Source organism: Borostomias antarcticus (genome assembly GCF_949987555.1).
Source record: "Borostomias antarcticus genome assembly, chromosome: 15".
In the NCBI taxonomy this organism is placed as follows: Eukaryota; Metazoa; Chordata; class Actinopteri; order Stomiiformes; family Stomiidae; genus Borostomias; species Borostomias antarcticus.
The window spans coordinates 11288280-11309184 of record NC_140248.1 but is presented as its reverse complement, the minus strand read 5'-3'; the positions used below and the strand labels follow the sequence as shown (position 1 = coordinate 11309184).

General features: G+C 44.7%; 2 protein-coding genes across 2 annotated transcripts; one reads left to right on the top strand and one right to left on the bottom strand.

Moving 5' to 3' along the window:
* The first annotated feature begins 10541 nt into the window (after positions 1-10541).
* Positions 10542-15446, top strand: LOC311318159 (cysteine and histidine-rich domain-containing protein 1-like). The gene is made up of 11 exons (XM_084449402.1): positions 10542-10680; positions 11193-11242; positions 11354-11410; positions 11553-11704; positions 12058-12161; positions 12253-12314; positions 12466-12536; positions 12642-12747; positions 12932-13051; positions 13901-13963; positions 14329-15446. The coding sequence occupies exons 1-11, from the start codon at positions 10617-10619 to the stop codon at positions 14479-14481; spliced, it is 1002 nt and encodes a 333-aa protein (XP_084305528.1). The 5' UTR covers positions 10542-10616; the 3' UTR covers positions 14482-15446.
* Positions 15447-17132: 1686 nt separating this feature from the next.
* On the bottom strand, positions 17133-19969 carry LOC311318791 (tyrosinase-like; the record flags this gene model as incomplete). Its single annotated transcript, XM_084450221.1, has 5 exons — positions 17133-17404; positions 17560-17738; positions 18099-18246; positions 18437-18653; positions 19148-19969. 5 exons carry the CDS (start codon positions 19967-19969, stop codon positions 17133-17135), a joined length of 1638 nt encoding a protein of 545 aa, XP_084306347.1.
* Between the last annotated feature and the right edge of the window lie 936 nt (positions 19970-20905).

Here is a 20905-nt window from a genome sequence, read left to right as displayed (position 1 = left end):
GCCATTGGTTCCTGGCGACAAGAGGCCCCATGAAGGCATGTTGGCCTCAGAGAGACGGCACCACAGGGCGAACTTGTCTTAAGAGACAGAGAGTGAGTCACACTAACTGGGCTGCTAAATACATACATGTTTTGGTGTTCCTGTGAGCTTGTGATGAACAGACATCTCAGAAAAAATCACATTTCACTAACCAAAGGGAAAAAAAATATAGAATATTTTCAGCTTAAGGCTTTAAAGCCCTGTACAATCCTCTGAAATAAATAAAAAATTAATAAATGAAATGTATTATATTGATCCAAACTGGGTATTTGACCGAAAAGTATATATACACAGTATCTCTCTCTCTCTCTCTCTCTCTCTCTCTCTCACACACACACACACACACACACTTTTAATCATCTTTGATATTGAGCAGTTTGATGGAGAAGTGATTATAATGGTTGGGTTCTTACTCAATATGACAATCATACACTTATATGTCGTGTTCAAATGGTGGGTTTGGCGTCAGCGCTAGTAGCAACTTTGTTATGAGTCACAGCAGCCTATCATGGGCTACTCACTCAGAATATCAAATCCAGACAGCTGCCTCTGTCTCTGTCCCTGCTACTCAAGTAAGCATTTCATTGTACAGTACATGGTACCTGCCTGTATCTTGTACAAATAAACTTGAACTGAAGTGTCTCTGTCTACAGAAGCTGCCAACTCACCAAGTATTCAAATAAAATAAAATCTAACTTGATTTGTATAGCATTTCATACACAGAGGCAACACAATGCGCTTTACAGAGAGCAATGGGAGGGTGGCCATAGGTCCCACCCCTACATATTCCAGAGGGAAACAAAAAAAACATTTCACCCGGAGTCCAGAAAGGTGAGATGTAAAGATTCTTCCCTGACCTCTCTCTTCTCTCTCAAGAAGACGATCGAGCAAGCTCCTGGAAAATGTTTGTCTAAGAACATTTACAGAGCAATAAACATAGGCTAAATACTTAAAGGACCATACCAGTCTAAATATGATGTGATCTCCTAAAACTACTCACCCAACGTTTATCACATTACTGCAATCCATTTTCTGAAGTAAAGCTCACACTAAAAGATATTTGCATTTTCACGTTTTACTTACATTTCAAAAGTTGAACGTGATGGCTTCAAAACATATTTTTAAAATTGTTCCCTTGTTGTGCTGACAAACTCATCCTGGTTAGTTTCAAATAATTTTCAGTAAGTAAGTAAAACACAAAAATGCAAAGATCTTTTAACATGAGCTTCACTTCGGAAAATGGATTGTGGTAATGGGATATACGTTGGGTGACTAGTTTAAGGAGATCAAATCCTATTTAGACCGGTATGGTCCTTTAATACAGTAGGAAAGACATGGCTATCAGTAGAGTATACAAATAGTATACACTTGTCTTCTCAGATTTGCCTTAACCCTAGTCAAATTCCTAATATATGTGTACCATATACATGGCCAATTAAAAAGATCTTGAAATATTTGCGGCATATTAAATTAATGTTCTGTTTTTATGGTTCCTGTGTGAATTGAATGTATATTATGACTAAGCTACGCTAGCTGAAAAGGCTATTGACAATTGTAATATATGAAATATATGGAATTAAAAGGTGTGAGTTTGTATGTGATTGTGTGTGTGTGTGTGTGTGTGTGTGTGTGTGTGTGGTAAGCTTTCACAAGAGCAAGCTTGTGGCAGTACATTGTCCTGGAGAAAACAAGAGGGACACACACACACACACACATACACACACACACACACACACACCAGATAGCCCAGTGAAGGGTTTCATGTGTGACAGTGCGTGACGTAGGCATGGGGAGTGCGAGGCTGAGGGTGCCACGGGAAGCTACTTATCATAGTTATCATCATAACCATCATCATTATCAGGCTGAGCAGATGCTGAGGGTCCCTCGTACAGCGGTCTGCGTCACTGTCCTGACCAGAAAACGCTGTCCTCGCCACCAAGCTACCCGCTGCAACGCACCCAACACACAAGGGAAAGGAGGGGAAAAAAACAAAAAACACGTTGAATCACCCACCCTGGCACTCTTTCAATCTCTACCCCCATCCATCCTCTCATCCATAGCCTGCCCCTCCCTCACTCCCTCACTCCCTCCACCCCTCCTTACACTCTTTCGCTCTGTTCTCTTTGTCTGTCTCTCTTACGTTTTGTCTCGTTGTTTCGTCGTCGTACCACTCCTTCCTGACGGGGTCTTCGTTCCATCACAGAATCGGTCTGGCTCGCTCCCCCTCTGTCCGCCATTATCAACCCCAACGGCCAACCTCTCCATCTTCCTCTCCTTCTCTCACACACACACACACAAACACACACAGTTACCCTCCCAAAACCCTCCCCCGTATACACCCTTACACCCCATCCCCCTACACCCCCCCCCCTCTCCAAAACCCAAACGCCCCCCCACTAATCCTCGTCACTCCACCGCCACCGTCATCAGTCCTTATCTCGCTCCACCAAATCTGCGGTGACTCAAAAAACAATTTTCCTCTTATTTGTCATTTTACTAACGCCCCTCCCTTCCAGCACCCTCTCCCCCACAGCACATCATCACCACGCACCCCACCCACGCCACCACCGGCTACACCCCCCACCGCCACCCTCCTGCCCCCGCCACCACTCCTATAAACCCCAACTCCCCCGCACGCACCCCCCAACCCTGTCTGACGAAAAACCCCACCCCAAACACACGCAGTCACACGCTCGCAGGCACGCGCCCACAGAACCGCCGCCATTGCGCGTGCTTTTGGGAGTAAGTGGCAACTCGCCACTGTCACCCAGTGGAGGCTGCGTGTAACTGCGCTGTGATGTCATGGCGGACGCGAAGCCTGCTGATTGGTGGGGCCGGTGTACGTGAATGTGTGTGTGCGGGTGTGTGTGTGTGTACCTGTGTGGGCGAATGACTGGACGTGGGCGTGTGTCCTGGGTGTTCGGACGTCGGGCGCGTGCCACGTGCGGTCACTGCATCATGCTCCATCCTCTCTCCGCTCCTTTCCTTTTTTGAATTTGACTTGAGCACACGGTGACTCGGAGGAACACGACCTTCTTCTTCCTTTATGAAGAGAGAAAGATACAATAGTCACAATGCATTGGACGGGAGGACCCATCCCCTTCCTCCCTGGCGACTGGAGTGTGTTCACTACAGGGTGTTCTTCAAAGGGAGCACATCTCAAACACCAAACCAATTCTGAGATTTTAGCATTTCAGCTTCATATACTGTATACTGAATCCCCTCTCTCTAATCTCTCTTTATCTCCATCCCTCCATCCCTCCTCATCCCTCCCACTCCCCACCCCCCCGGCCGCCGGCTGCTCTGGCCCATTCAGACAAAGGAGAGCTGATTGACACAAACACACACACACTGCCAGGGCTGGTTGTGAGTGAGGGGTTAAAAGCACCGGTGACTGGCTGATAAGGACTGATTATAGTGTGCACTGTGCATTTAATGATGTGTGTGTGTGTGTGTGCGCGTGTGTGTGTGTGTGTGTGTGTGTGAGAGAGAGAGAGGGCCTGTTTTTTCACCATATTTCCTTCCCTCTTTGTTCTACCTCCCCCTCTCCGCCTCCTTCCCTATCCTTTCTCTCTCCCTCATACCCACTCCCTTCTATTTCTCTCTCTCTCTCTCTCTCTCTCTCTCTCACTCTCTCTCTCTCTCTCTCTCGCTCTCTCATATCTCTCTCTCCATCAGCACCTGTTCCAACAGTACCTCACCCCTCCTGATGGCTCAGCAGAGATCTGTGCATGAATGCCTGCACCAGCACTCCTCCTGAGCGTGCTCCCTCCAGGCGCTGGGTCAGAGCACCTGCCGAGCTAACACCAGACTGGTCCCAAACAGGTCCCCAGTCAGGCGTTCTGCCCCAGCCCCTGTACGGGATTGGACAGGGCTAAGTGTGAAGACTGAGGAAGATTGGGCGCCGGGGCCAATCGGCCAACCAGGTGAGGTCTGGGTTGTCTAGTAGGGGATAGACTCACCAAATGCTGCACTCAACTAAAAACTGAAGACATTCGTCCAGTTTTCGTCGTTAAGAGTGGGTGGAAACAATTTCAGAGATTGAAAAAAAACAAGCATTGCAGAACCAATCCAACATCTTTAAGGCGGTCCTTCCTAATGGGGCCGTGAATGTTTTGTTTTGATTCTCCACTCCAGTTTGGAGGACATAATTTCCGGTAAGGCGGGTCTTTCACCCTATTGGAGATATAGACAGTAGTTCTGATTGGTAGTGTCGGTTTTCGGCGAGAGAGAGAGAGAGAGAGAGATAGAGAGAGAGAGAATTATTGATTAGAGCATTACCAGTCTTTGAAATGAGGAGCTTGCACCTGTCATTTTTAGATAAAACCCCAAAGCATGAAACTGAAATCTTTCTTTCATCAATTTCCGATGGAAATCAGTTCCCTCCTTTTCCTCGCACCTGCACTTAATAAACACTCACGGTACACTTCCCAAATGGCTGCTGCTGTGTTCAGGCTTTGTGGCTGTGTGTTGAGAGTGTGTATATGTGTGTATGAGTGCTCTGTATGGGTAATTGCGCTCTACCCAGCTGGTTCCATCAGGCGTTGGAGTGAGGGATTTAAGCTGAAGTGGAAACTAGAGGAACCGACAGCGAGCGGGATCAACGTGTCATCATCACAGCTTTAGATCAATCCTCTAAAGCCAGCCTCCATTTACCCCGCAGTCCTATCCTTCCACCAGCGCCTAACCAGGCCTCAGTCACTAAGACTCTGACTCCCTCTGATCCTCACTGGCTGTGACTACCACCAACATCTCTGTCTCTCTCTCTAACAACTCTCTCTCTATCTCTCTCTCGTTCTGCGATGTCTCTCTCCATTCCTTCCTTCTCTCTCCTTCTGTAGCCTGGTGGTGATGGAGAGCAGGTCTGATGGAGCTGCCAGGGTGAATGTGTGCTCACATCAGTCAGAAAGCAGGGGGAAAAACTGCCCTTGTCTCCGTCTCAGTGTTGATGTAGGCGTAACATCTGTTATAGTGCTGTTGACTGTCACTCGCCCTGTCTCTCATGTGCCCCCGCCCCACACACACACTCCCACACTCATTCTGTTTATTTTCTGTTTCATTTTTCTTTCTTTCTTTCTTTCTTTCTTTCTTTCTTTCTTTCTTTCTTTCTTTCTTTCTTTCTTTCTTTCTTTCTTTCTTTCTTTCTTTCTTTCTGTCTGCCTTTCTTTCTACTGCTCTCTGCACTACTCAACCCCCCTCTACACACACACACACACACACACACACACACACACACACACACACCCGCTCCCCTGGGCCGTACGTGTGATAATAAAGCTCTTAGTCTGTCCTCTCTCCCCTGAGACCCCCCCTCATAATGAGGCCATTTATAACAATCACAGCCCTGTAATCAGCATGATCACCACCTCACAGTCTGAACCTGTCACAGGCAGGAGGGAGAGGGGGATGAGGGGTGCGTGGGGAGCAGGAGAGAGAGATGGAATAAAGGGCAAAGGGAAGACAGGAAGAGGAAGAAGATGGAGAGAAAGAACAGGAAGAGGATGTAAAGTGAGGGAGGGTGAGAACGGGTAATGTCATCATTTCATTCAGTTTGATGTTTTCTCTCTTCAAGTCTTTGTCATTCGGTTAGCTAATGAATACCCAAGCTGTGCTTAACACTCTGCGCTTTATTCTCATTCACGTCCCTTGGGACTGACTAAACAAAATAACCACCAGTTTAAAATGCAACCTTTTAAGTACTAGTGCCAGTATTCCTCCATAGGGAATTTCAGTAGTGAGACACTATGGCCTGGAGAACTATGATGAGAGAATGTCTTCATTCTTTTTACTTTAATAATATATTCTTACTCTCAGTAAAATATTATAAACATTTTGTTTACATGGGGAAAGTAACATTCATGTCATGTGATCAGTGTCCAATTCACTTGTTTGTCCGGCAGCGTGAGGCAACCCTGAGGCCCAGCCTGGCCCAGTGCATGCTGGGATATGCACATCAGAAGTAGCCATTGACAAAGGACTGGATGACCCCTGCCATGCCCCGCCCCCTCTCCTCCAGGCTCACCCTCAACCACTCCACCAGCAGCGACTGACGCCTCAGGTTCCAAGATGCTTCAGGTTCACAGTGTGCAGACAATATCTACTCAACACTCTCACAACCACACTAGCCAACCCAATTGCACATAAACACAGAATGAGAGCTTATTATATATAATTGACATGGGGTTTAAATATGTTTTGCTTGATGACTGTAATGCAATATCATGTCATGTAATGTAACAAGATTGCACGCCTATTTTCTTTTACAGCCTAGGCAGCGCGTCCCGGTCTTACCAGTATGCAGCCAGTATGACCAGTCTGTGGGACTGACTCATCAAGCTGGGGTATCTGTAGGGCAGATGAAACATATGGACTCCGGGTAGTTCTCAGGTCTGGTCAACCAGAAGGACAGGCCCTGACGTTCCCCTATACACTCTGTCTCCACCCCAGCCCCAGCAACACTCTCTCCATCCATCATGATGGAGTGATGGATGGAGAGATGGAGTGGCTGGGGAGGGAGAAAGGAATAGATGGAGGGGACAGGAAGGGTTAGAGAGAAGAGTGAGAAACAGAGTGAGAGAGGGAGGAAGAAAGATAGATTCTGTACAAAAAGCATTGCACCTTGATTAGCTTTACAAATTACAATTACAAGTGTCTACCCTCTTTCTTGGGTCCTGGCGCCTCAACCTTGTAGCAGCGACATAACAACACAAGATAGTAAGGAATAATATTAACAATACTAAAAACACCACAAGATAATGACAGTAAAGAAGTACAATACAACATAATAGTAATAAAAAATAATAGCTATAATAGTAATGAAAATGGTGCAGTACGGCGTAATAGAAGGTAACTGCTATAGTGTGCATAAAGTGTATGACATCAATGTGCAAATGAACATTCTTGTGTGTGTGTGTGTGTGTGTTTGTGTAGGTACAGTCTGAAGGAGCCTGTGTGTGATTGACACATGCAGGTAGGCAGTAGGCCGCTAGTGGAAATTGCTGTCCTGAAGGTTCTGCAACATACCAAAGCTTCTGCTCTCAAATGTCAAACCTTCACCCTCAAAAATTGATACCTTACTCAATAATATAAATATACACCTAACCAAACCTAATTTCAAAGATTTATGAGGACTAACATGGATGGAACTAGACAGAGATGGGAACAAGACCTTCAGATACATATAGATAACGAAGAATGTTATTCTTTGTAGCATTTGTAAAGTCAATAAATGCTCTTACAACCTTAGACAAAAATTATCTAAGTTTAAGATGGTGCATAACCTATTACTGTATAACCAGGATCCAGACCTTCCCACTCCACCGAAGTTGACAGATTCTTGGTCTGGTGTTGCTAAATGAAACATTGGTTTCTCCGAGTAAAAAATGATCAGTCCAATGAGCGCTGAGCGTTGTCAAGCAAGCGTATTACTATTACAACCAAAGAGGATAACAATGGCTGTTCATGAACATTGCAATGGCAATTAAAAGTACCAATTACTTTGAAATCTGAACAGTACTCTGCTTTGAAGACATTTATTCAAAGAGGGGATTAGAATGACGTTAGATTCAGGTGTGTGATTCTTTAGGGAAGATCGAATCTCCCTCCTGCACGGAAATAGGTGAGAGTGGAAGCAATGTCAGACTGAAGTCCATAAAATGAATGGTGCAATATGTTTTCTCTGCTGCCGTTTTAAGAAACAAAAGGGTACACTGGTTTTGGACATGTAAACATTGCATCATTCTGGAACTCTGTTATATCTACTCTGTCTATGTGTTTACATCTCTCTTTTCCTCTCTTACCTCGTTTGTGCCTCCTTGGCACTACACAGGACACATGGAATAAGCGTAACAAAAGGTACACTGACCTGGCTCTAATAGCCGCAAGAAAATGTACAGCTATATGCTGGAAATTGACTAACCCTTCGATTGGATAAATGAACTTACAGTGCAAGATATTTACCACTCGATAAGATTGATTACAATATCAAAGGTAGACCCCTAGACTTCAAAAAAATAAAATAAATCAATAATAGGCAATCTCACAAAGATTGTAAGAACAACTAAAGTTGACTATTAGTTGACTATCAGTAGTACTATTAGAATACTATTAGTATAGTATTGTTGGTTTTTGTTTTCTTGTTTTATTTGTCTGTTTTGTCTTATTGTTGTATGTGTGTTTAACATAGGAATTAGGTGTGGAATAGAACAGAGGAAGGAAGGGTGGGAGGAAAGGAACTGAAGGGGGGGGCAAAAAATATTTTAAAAAAATCCTGGATGATAGTTTGGGTTGATTCACTGCTAATGAAGGATCATTTGATCAATATTGCAACTGGCAATTGTTGAAGCTGGCTTTGAGAGAAAATTCTGTCTGTCAGGGTAGATTCCGTTTCACAGTCACCGTTTGAGGATCCCAAATAAGGCTGTAGACTCTCTCTGTTGCTGATCTCAGTATGCACATGTGCTTTGAACCTCAGCTCCAAGATACCTTTTTTTCTAAAGCTCTGGCGTAGGCCTGTTCCCTGACTCTGAGAATTGCTGTAGTAGAGCCAAACAGTACTCTACAAAGCCACTGTTTCCACAGAGGAGATCATTCACTGATCCTTCTCGATTTATCATAGAGATATAGAGATATTTAAATGTTTAAAATCATCTGACATCTTAGTTTTGGTTATTGCTAACACACACACACACACACACACACACACACACACACACACACACACACACTGTCAATAAGAATGCCAACTGAAGTTCAGTACAAATTCAATTTCTTAGTACTTGTGCCCCCTCTACAGGCAAGCATATGACACTGCCAGTCTAGTGCTTCATCAGTGATCAAATGTGTTTAGTCTTAGACTTATATTTGGAGTGACTTTGATGTACCTTCTGAGAGAAACATACCATCAGCTGTAAATTAATCAGAATGAGAATCAGAATTTGTTTGCCATGCAGTTTTTCAACATACTAGGAATTTGCTTTCAGTCGTGGTACATAACATGGAGACAACATTGGACAGGATGCAGGGACAAGACAGGACAGTGCAAAGTAAGTAAGTAAGTAGCCTTGAGAACCAATGGTTCTCAAGCCTTGTGGGGCAGCTTAGTTCCATGGACATGACACTAGTATATCACAAGGACTTAACCCCAATCCAACCCTTGATGCTGAATGCCAAGCAAGAAAGCATTGGGTACCTTTTTTTTTTTCCAATTGTCTTTGGTATGACTCGGATGGGGATCAAACCCCCAACCTCCTAATCTCAGGGTGGACACTTTATCCACAAGGCCACTGAGCTGGTTTGCAAAGACAGTGCAAAGAGTGAGTACAAAAATTGTGCAAGTGCTAAAAATGATAAGCTAAGAAAAAGAACTATAGACCTAGTACAGTATATGGTAACATAGACAAAATAATGTGAAATATTGTCAACACTTATCTAACATAACCGCACTGGCCATAACAAAAAAAAAAAAAAAAAAAAAAAAAAAACATGGTATAGGGTGTAACACAGTACAGTGCCACAACAGCATGCCTCTGTGTGAGGTAACTCACACTACATTGTTCTTGTCATATGAATAAAACATGATAATGCTACAGTGTCATCTCACTGCTTAAGGTGGGAAAGGTATGAATGAACTAAGGGTATGCTTTGTGTTAGGCTTACATGTTTTTTTGTAGTTGATTGTCTCAACTAAAGCTCGGGAGGTAGAGCAGCCGGCTGGGGATCGGAAGGTCCCTGGTTTGATCCCAGCTCTCAGCAGTGTGTTGACATGTCCTTGAGCAAGACACTGAACTCCAAATTGCTTGTGGGTGGCATGGTGGCATGGTGTGTTACACCTTCACCTCACAGCAAGAAGGTTTGATTCCCGCATTAGCTCTTTTTGTGTGGAGAATGTTCTCCCTGTGCTCACTCAGGTCCCCTCCACATAGAACCCTGATATGAAAAACATGCAGAGGAACAGTTGCTCCTGTCCCTGACCAGGACTTGGGCTGATCAATTGAGCCCGGTCCCTGGGCACCACTGATGAGGCTGCCCACTGCTCCTGGCTGCACATGGAGGAGGGCAGCTTGAGAAATGCAGAGGATAAATTCCACTTGTGACCACCAAGTGCCTGTGTGTTGCCTCTCAGGAATGTATTGTGTGTAATTGCCATGCCATGTGTGAATAAACAACCCTCTAAAGTCCAATAATTATCATTCATCATTAAACAGTCACGGATGGGAAATAGTCCCCACTTGTCACCCCTCTGGCTGTGTGGCCTGTTTCACGTCTGGAAACCCCCCATCATTATAGGCTACACTTAGTTATATGATAGTTATGTTATGTGAATATGTTTGCAGATACTTTACCAAAAGGTTGTAGCAGGACAAAACGGCATAAGGCCCAAGCTACTGCACTGCAGCATCGCAAGGCTTCTGATGCTGCAATAGACCCAACGTCATATCCGGTTATAGAATGCGCCGGTTGACTTCTTCAAACTAGCAGCAGCTACCTCTTTTAATCTTTCCCATTTCAGGAATTTACATGTAGCTTAGGCAATCAACTCGAACCATATTGCATTAATTAGTTAATTAGATAGAACAATGTCGGTGTTGTGCTACAACATAGGATGCGGGCAACGCTTTGATCCAGAAACAAACCCTGAAGGTAGGAAGCCAGGGATAGCTAACGTTAGCTAGCTAGCAGGAAATGTTCACTAGCATTAGCAATACAGGCAACTGGAAGGCAGCAACCTAGCTAGCTAGCTAGCAGCCAATACAAGACAAGTTCGTTGAAGTTGGTCTAGAAATTTCTGTCCCAGTCGTGTGCTAGCTAGTTAGCTACCTTCCATCATTGGTACTACCAATGGCAGTGGTGGTAGCTAGCCTGCTAATATGGTAACTTGGTCAGTTAATGTGTGTTCATTGTTAGTAAACATATACAATCAAAGAGACGTTTGTAATTTTAACTACGACTAATGTTAACTATATAATTTCAGGGGTGTGTTAGCCTAGCTAGTTGGATTTAGTGCTAACTAGGTAGCGTCAACTAATGTTCCGTGGTCACTACCTTTGGGTAATGTTTTGATATTAAACAGCTAGCTAGTTGTATCAAATGTCGGTCAGTGTGAAGCTGTGTGTAATGTTAGTGAACTAAATATGAACTGTTTTGGTTGTCAGATGCATGCACCCATCATCCAGGAGTGCCAGTGTTCCATGATGCTTTGAAGGTAAATGGGAGAATACTCACTTGCGAAATCGAGTGGTTTAGACGTTACAAGCTACCTCATCATAGTGAGATGGTTCCTGCATTCTAACATACCCAGTCTGTTTGTCTCTAGGGATGGTCGTGCTGTAAAAAACGAACAAGGGACTTCTCAGACTTTCTCAGCATACCAGTAAGTGCAGCAGGCTACCTGCTTCATGCTCAACAGTGACAGTGTCGGTGACATTGCAGCCCGTAGAACCATATTCTCTTAACAGTTTCCTGGCTATCAGAATCTCTCTTTTGACATTGTAGTATTATGTGTGTTGGTCTAGGGCTGCACGAAAGGCCCACATAACAAAGACAAACCTCCTGAACCAGTGAAGCCAGACGTCAAGGAATCAAGGGATGCTGACAACCTGAAACCACAATTTAACGAGTTCATCATCTCTGCACCCAAGCCTCTGGAGTCCATATTCAGACCAAGGTATGTCTAGATAGATACAGTATATGCCACCCAAATGAGTCTGCACATTATATGTCACACAATACAGACTGTTAATATAGCTAGATACACTTCTTCGTTTTAGTGTTCTCATAAAGCAGTAAAGGCCTGCAAAAATACCTGTGAAAAGAGCCTTGTTTACCTTCCTAAACTGCTCCACTACACTACTGCTTACCAGAACTGTAGCAGTTCTTACTTTAAATTGAGATTTAATCAGTCTCCGGACTATTACCTTTTGTTGCTTTTCATGGTCTTTTAGGCGTCACAGAGTTAGGTAACTTGTGTTTTTAGTGTGTGGTAGTAGCAGTTGTCTGAATTCATTTGTGTTGTTGTAGTGCAGATGAGCCAGTGGTGAGAATGCAACAGGAGATCTCAGCCTCTCTTAAGCAGGCTCTGGAGAAACTTAACCTCTCAGAGGACAACAGCACAGAGAAGAAGGGTGAGGATAGTAACTCTTCTCTCCCCTCTTCTCTTAACCCTTCATCTTCATGGTTTGGTCCTGATTTGTATTGTTTTGCCTGCCTTCTCAGAGGAGGATGGAGATGAGGTCAAGATAGGAACATCCTGTAAAAACGGTGGAGGTTGTACCAAGGTATTATAAACTTATTCTATTTCTGCCTCCTAATAGTTCATGAAGATGGGCTTTAATCAACCAAATGCAATGTTGTGTATATCTGTTTTATGTTGACTCCCAATGTACAGTACGTGCGCAGCCATGAACTTGAATTGAGTTTGTTTCTCAGAGCTTTGATGGGCCTGCTAGTGATGAGGAGGTGTGCATGTACCATGCTGGAGGTCCTGTCTTCCATGAAGGGTCAGTGATGGCATAGGCTCATAACCCGTTAGGACTGATGCTCAGTATCAAGTGGACAGAAACAGAAAATCAGATTATGTTCATGTGTTCCTTGTCATCCCCCAGGATGAAGTACTGGAGCTGCTGTAAGAGAAAAACCTCAGACTTCAACACCTTCCTCTCTCAAGAGGGCTGCACCAAGGGAACACACCTATGGAAGAAGAAAGACACGGTGTGTGTGTGTTGTGTGTGTGTGTGTGTCTTCATATCCGTGCATATGATCTTGAGTGTGAGGAAGAGCATGAGCACCTTCTCACACGGCTATCTAGCTCCACCTGGTGGTTACTAATGCTAATTTTTCAATCAAATAGAGAAACGGTAGCTTGCTGAGCTCATACAACGTGTTTACTCCCCAGGGTAAGAAAGTGGTTCCATGTAGGTTTGACTGGCACCAGACAGGAAGTGAAGTCATCATATCCATCTACGCCAAGACCTCCATCCCTGAGATGAGTTACGTGGAGGCCAACAGCACCACGGTGAGGACACAGCTGTACATAGAGGAGTCAACACCTGTTCCTGTGGTTTATTGACACTGATATATCCTACCTGCAACTTCTTCACATCTTAGATGACCTCACATGCTTTCTTCTCACACCTCTGGCTTATTTACCGGTATGCTTCTTGAAAAGTGTCGCTCGACAAATATCGCTTGACAAAAAAGAAGTGTTGCTCTACATGTAGCAGTTATGCTTCGTGCGACACTTAGTGTCATTTCTATGGCTACAATCAGCCTTTGGCTTGTCATTTTGTTGCGTGTTTGTTGTCATTCTGAGATAAGCGGCTTTCTGAGTGAAAGTTTAATCTGAGGTAAAGTTAAAAGTTAAGGTTTGTTCAGAGAGCGTTTTTCATTGTGGTTTGTTTTCATTCTGATCGGGAAAGATGGCTCTACCGGTGCTGGTCAACTACGAAATGGATGATGATGGAAGGAATAGAGGAGGAAGAGCTTTTAAATATTATTTTGCTGAGAGAAAGAGGGAAGAGAAGAAAGAGAAGGCTTGTAGTTTTTTTCCATTTATGCTTGCAGTTGGCAACTGTTAAGTTTAAAGTGTTTGCGATTTCCTCCCACGAATTCCGCAGTACTTGGGCATCTCTGAAGGGGCAGGGATGAATTGTATAGACGGGGATATCTCCTCACAAGCTCAGGAGAGCCGTTCCTCTACTCCTTCCATGATAGCTTTTTTTCACAAAAAAGTGTCGCTTGACAAAGCATAAATTGGGCTTTAGATGGACAGATTAATGAATCTTACTTAGGCTCTGAAGCTGTTGTTCACAATGTTGTTGACTCTTGTTGTGTGTAACTAATGCGGTTTGTCTTTCTCCTACAGCTCAATATCCACATCATTTTTGAAGGCGAGAAGGAGTTTGAACAGAGGATCAGTTTGTGGGGAGTAAGTACTGTTGCTGCTATAAGACTAGGTCTTCAGTGCCCACTGCATTACTACACATGTTTATTACCTTTATTTCGTTGAAATGGCAATTACAATTAAAGCATTACAGTATGTGATTTGTGAGAATAATGGCTCTTAGAATTAACTAATAAATAAATAAATCATGTTTATTTGTCATGTACATGATATGGGTACCATGTACAAAAAAAAGGTTGCATGCTCTGACTGAGCTGGCCGAGCAGATACAGACAAGGGTAGGTCTCCACAGTGTCTATATGTTTATTAGAGACTGAAAACCAGGTTCATGTCTTCTATTGCCTTTATCTAAGTCTTTCCCTCTGTTCTCGGCCCCCCTTGTTCCCTAGGCCATTGATGTGAGCAGGAGCACAGTGAATATGATGGCAGCTAAGATTGAGGTTGCCATGAAGAAAGCTGAGCCCATAACCTGGGCCCGCCTTGACCTGCCTCCTCCTGTCCCACCCAAGGACAAAGAGGAGGAGAGAAGGGAGCGAGAGTGAAGAGGAGTGTGAGGATGAATGAGGACAAGGCGTGTAAACCGAAACATACCGTACGTCGTCGGGCTTTGAAGTCACACACCATCCCTAGCTCTCACAAGATGTATTTATTCTCTTCTCTCTGTCCAAGCTTGAGACAGACCCTCCCTATTCCATATTGACCTGCAGCCCCTACTTCCTTGACACTTGTGCAGATCTGTAATGAAAGACCATGTATGTCATGAGGCAAGATTGGGGCTATAATCATATTATTGCTCATTCCAAACAAATCCCTCAGATCTAGGCATGGGTCGTAGGGGCAGAGGTTGATGGAAATGAAGGCTTCTCTGCAGACAACCTTTTTCTGTGGAACTAACTTATGAGCCCCATCCCAATGGACCAATCATGTCAACTCTTACAATGGGAGCAGAAGCCATCTCCTTTGTGCTGTTGTAACAACTGTACATTGTCTTTGGCAACTTGAAATTGAAAAGTACTTAATTGAACTTAAGCAGTAATTGTTACATTCCACCTTTTCCATTTCATTGTCACGTCTGAAGAGTTTGCAGTTGGATTGATACACCTCACAGTTGTACTCAGTATTCATCATTTACTTCATTCATATAAGACAGTGTCAAATTATACTTTTGACACATGTTGAAGGTGAACGAAATGTTTAAACACAATGGGACCTAAACATTCATGTGCTCCATCATTATTGTTCCACTGCAATGAAAGTATGCATCCTGGAAAGAGCTTCGGCAGCATGGCTTAATTCGTGTGAATGACCTTTCATATGATTGTCCATCTGATGTACAATGTGAATATGTGCATTCTGAATCCACCAGCTGAAACTACTTGATTGCAGTTTACCAATGAGGCTGTAATAAATCAGGAAACTTTTGTTTTGTCATTTTATGTCTTTAAAAAAAATCTAGACTAGTGGGAGGACAATTGGCTGTCATCTCCAATATTGATTGTGGAATAATATAATCAACCCAGAATTAAGAGTCACACCAAAAAAGTAATTTCCTGTGTGAAATGACTAAATGATCCTACTTCATAGAGTGCTGTGTAGTCCCTGTAGCAAGCCCTCTACAGGAAGGAATGGTGATGTATGTGTAATGTATCAATAATTTTTCCCATGTACCGTTAATGATTGGAAACAATCTTACACTCAACCTATCTGACCTATGTAGCTCATCCATAACTGATTAAATCCAGTAGATATATATAGTAATTATATTACAATCAGTTAGAAATGCATTTATTGAGTATACATTGATGTAATATTGAATATACAATTTCAGAACTAAAACTAAATTACACATGCTGATCAGAATCACATTAAGGTGACGGTATGTAACTTTGCTGTGAGGGAAAATGTGGTTTATGTCTGACGCCTGGAGCCTGCTGGTAGCAGTTTGAATTTTTTTTTGCTTTTCATAATCTATTTCATGGATATTGGCATTCAGCGTATGCTGATGTGGCAGATGTATCCACAGTTTGCTGATGTGGCATCTGTGATGAGTAGCCTAGCCCTGCCTTCATGTGAAAAGCCAAAATATGACCCCTGGATATCAAAGAATTACTCTCAGTCTAACGGTTAGATGTGACAGGGCTTGAAAGATGACTGAAGCCTCTGAAGAATCTAGGTAGAAATGTCCATAACAAGTAATAATAATTCAATGTAAGCTGATTGTGTGTTTCTCCTCTCACGTGGACGGTCTAAATGTGCAGTGGTAGGGATAGAAGGAGACAGCTGTGTTGGGGCCGTGGGTCAAGAGGTCACGCTGAGGCGTCACAGGAGGGCCCCTCTCCTCCCCAGGGTGTCCGGTGCTTTTCAGAGAATGCCATAAAAGTCCCACTGGCCAAACAACCAGTGGGATTGAGACTTCAGATTCTTGTGACTGACAGGCCACGCATCTTGTGACAGTAGGGCCCCTCCAGGGAGCCAATCTGACTTCACTAGGCCTTAAGAGAGGCGTATGGGTGGGGCAAGAGAGTACTATTTAATGTCTTGACCAAACCTTTGATTGTGAATGCGGTAGACTGTGTTTGTGGCTGCCCAGCCCCGATAAGACCAAGCGGGGGAGTACGGAAGGAGACGCAGGCCTCGTTTTCTGCCCACAGCTCCAGCCAGCCGAGAGACGGGGACTGTTTCCATGTGAGTGAAGTTCTGTCTAATAAATCATCTTTTGCCGCTTCCAATCCCGTGTTGGGTGATCAATGGGTATCACATCACGAATAGGCAATTAACATCGTGGTCCATATTAGATTGTGCTGCAACTTTTATTAAGGCTTACAAAAAATTACACAACGCAGAGCAACAGAAGAAGAAGAACTCCAAAAGCCAACACCTCCATGTGCACACACCAGCTGTTCTATGGCATTTACTCAGTGGGTGTCACCTGTCTAGTCTGGATACATAGTGAAGGTAAATAAAATGGGTGAAATCGATAATAAAGATTACTGAAATCATGTGTTCTTGGAGATACAATCAATATATGTATGCATGTATCAACCTCTGTTGGAGTGCTGCAGTCTTCACATGACAGTCTGGTAGTTTGAGCAGATAGGTCCCTGTACGATCTGGTGGAGTGCTGCAGTCTTCACAATGGTCTGCTAGTTTGAGTAGATGGGCCCCTCTATGATCTGGTGAAGTGCTGCAGTCTTCACAATGTAGTCTGGTAGTCTGCGTAGGTTAGATCCTCTGTGTCACTGCTGCTGATAATGAGGGGCTGCCTCTCAGGGAGGAGCAATGTACGCCAGCTCTTCCCTTTGCATCGCCATGACAACCTATGGCACCACCACTTAGCCGAGGTCAGGGTTGCTAACGCCACGGTCATGGCAATGAGGGCCCCCAGCAGCCCTGCCCCTAGCAACCAAGGCCACACCGCCTTCATCTGCTCCAGGTAGGGGCCCCAGGACTCAGTGAGCTGCTGGTCTGGAGAGAGGAGGAAGAGTGGGGGTGAAGGTAGAGCAGAGGAGTGAGAAAGAAGTGAAGAGGGTAGAGAGCGGAGGAATTCAGAGGAGTTTATGGAATCAAAGTTACAAATAGGTATAAGTCATGACTGAGTTCTGGATTCAAACACTACTCACTGGGGTCCAGGTATGAGTATTCGTAGCCCAGGTCTTTGCTGGAGATGAAGAACTCGCTGTTCCTGAAGAGGGGGATGAAGGGCACCATGTGGTACTCTCTGTTGTGGCCGATCGGAGTGTTGGATTCTGGGTACTGGGATGGATCTGGACGATGCCTCCTCAGCCACTGCTCATAGATACTGGGGACATGGAGAGGGTTTCTGGATATCTGCATGTGATTGTGTAATAAGAATGAGAGCACGGAAAGAGGTTCTGTGTGTGTGTGTAAATGGACTGCACTTATATAGCGCTTTTATCCAAAGCGCTTTACAATGGCCTCTCATTCACCCATTCACACACCAATGGCGGCAGCTGCCATGCAAGGTGCTAACCTGCTCATTGGGAGCAATTAGGGGCTCAGTGTCTTGCCCAAGGACACTTCGACATGTGGACAGGAGGAGGTGGGATTCAAACCGCCGACCCTACAATCATTGGACGACCCGCTCTACCACTGAGCCACAGCCTACCCCGTGTGTGTGTGATTGCGTGTGTACCCTTACCTGTCTACAAAGGCATGGTGCAGTAAGAATATAGGATCATTAGCAGACCCCTCCACTGAGGACATGGATCCATTCATAAAGATATGGAGAGACACATGCATGCCAAAGCGAATGCTGCTTCCTACACCCGTCTGAGGATTCCCGGAACCTGTGAAGCCATGAAAGGAGATTCAAATAAAATTACCTCGTACATTCACAATAAAACATCATACTTATGGAGGCTGGTTGTTCCCATGTACGACCAAGGGGAGTGTGTGGTGTGTGTGTGTGTGTGTGTGTGTGTGTGTGTGTGTACGCAGAGTGTCAGGATGTGGAGGGGTTATACTTATTTTATGTACCTTCAAGAGTGTTCCTGAAGCTCATGTCAGCACTGCGGTCCATAGCTCCCGTGTCATAATCAGGTAGACTGACGGTGAATTCCACCTCCGCTGTGGTCGGTAAACGTTCGATTCTGTTATGGTCGTGGTTCCCAGGGTTACGAAGTAACGGGCCCTCCTCTGTTCCGTCACATAGCACCCCCCGTCTGTTATAGTCTGGTGCTCGAGAACACAGCACCTGGGAACCAGCATGCCAACACACGTGCACAAACACACACAGATACACACATGAGCTTTATTATTACTCTTTTTAGTAGTATTATTATTATACAGTCGGCCATTCACCGCCATTAATTTTTTGGACTAGGATTACGCAAAAATAACCAGACTGCTTTTCATTAAACGTGGTGGAGGGGTGTAGCATGGGCCAATTTAGAACCCATTCAATTTTGGCGCGCACAGAGCCATGAGATGCATTCAGGGGCGGAGGTCTGTGCTCTCTGAGCACCATTTCTAGTTATTATTATCACATGCACAGTTGCACACTATGAGGCAATACATTTGTGCACATGTGACTAGAAAGTTTTCTTCCATTCTCAGTCTGAATCAATGAAAGTGTGTGTGTGTGTGTGTGTGTGTGTGTGTGTGTGTGTGTGTGTGTGTGTGTGTGTGTGTGTGTGTGTGTGTGTGCGTGCGTGTGTACATCTGTATATGCCCTCTGCATAGTCTTACCTTCCAGGAGGAGAAAACGGAGGCTGGGCTGAGCAGGTTGGGGTCTCGTGGGCTCCGGTCACCCATCAGATCATCGGTGCACACGTCACAGCCGCTCGCATCTCTCCAGTCCCAGTACGGGATGGAGAAACTCGAGTCTCCGGTTACCTTCCGAATCTCGTGTTCCCAGTACAGCAAGTATACACGGTGCCAAGGGAGGAAAGCAGGTGCCCAGTGGGCGAAATCTACATCGGTCCATACATTACCAGGCCCGCCCATTAACGCGTTCCGCGAAACATAGTAATGCATCCACACGAACACATCATATACAGACACGTTGGCAAACATCGGACTGGAACCGTTGTCCATCTCCTGATATGTCCCTGTGACGATCACATAATCCGTACTGACCGTGTTCTTGGCCAGGTTGAGATAAGAGATTAACTTCTGCTTCTCGGCCACCGACAGGTGAAATATATTTCTTCTCAGCGACTCTCTTCTTTCGTTGCAGTTGACACCAAAATACCCAAACTTGCAATCTCCACAATTAAAACCCATGAAGTTGCCTGCGCACTGGCAGGTCCGGTTGTAGAAGACCAAAGGCCACCTCTCCCTGTCGTCCAGCCCGGAGAAGGGGTACTGTGGTCCATTGGGCAGGTCTGAGACCTTCACATCGTGACAGAACCCGCGTCCAGAGCTCGCTCCACAGGCCGATCCGTCCGCCTCCCAGGCCGGGCAGCACTCCTTTGAGCGCAGGGCCTCCTGTGTGGCGCACAACCGGGGGAACTGCTGACAGGAGGGCCCAAGACGCAAGATGAAGCTGATCAGAACCAACGGCCACATCGCAACACATTACAACACACTAATTCCAGCCCGACTAGTCAAATAAGTACTAGGCCTCAGATCAGTGTTCCCTCGAAGTTCTACCTCCCACTTTCCCCCTCCCGCCAGTCACATGTTAAACCTTGGGGTGAAGCTTATTCATGGGCGATTGGTTCTGAGTGCCAACAAGAAATGCCTGTACAGTAGGCTATTTCACTGCGGTCAGGCCAGCCGACAAGTCGGAAATCACAGTCATGGTCCGCCCTTTTTTTTACTTTTGCGCGTCCACTTGCGTTATTGCGGTAAAGAGGTTTTTTCGCTTTCATTAGGTTACAATCGAGTCAACTAAAACTAGGCTACTATGGTTTGATTCAGAAAGTGAAATGACGTTCTCATGTTGCATTTCAAAATACAAGTCTTCTAAAATGTCATATAAAACGGTGTTACCTTGTTACGTCCCTGTCTGTTTTGGCGTTCTGTTTGTCTCTGCCCCCACCCCGGGTGTTTGTGATTCATTATTCATCATCGTCTATTTGCTGATCATCCATCTATAAAATCCACCAGGGTTAATAGCACTGCATTATTATTTATCATCTGGCATTAAATCCCCTTAGGCAGCCAACTTTGGCTGTTGGTCTGAGAGTTAATTTGAGCACCACACTTATTACTGTTGGTTCTATCTAGTATTACTATGCAGGCTGTTGCGTTCCTCCCTAGTCTACAGTAGCCTACAGCTGAGGGCGGAGGCAACATATAGGCCTACCTCAATTTTCAGATTGGTATGAAAGGAAACCGTCCATAATCTAAGAACAATTCCAGTGTGGTAGTAGAGCACCTCATAGTCAGACTGAGAAACTTTCAGGTGCTGAAGAGGAATTGTTCTTAGATAATGGACAGTTTCCTTTTAATACCAATCTGAATATTGAGGAAAAACCTCAGATATGACATTTTGGAGGG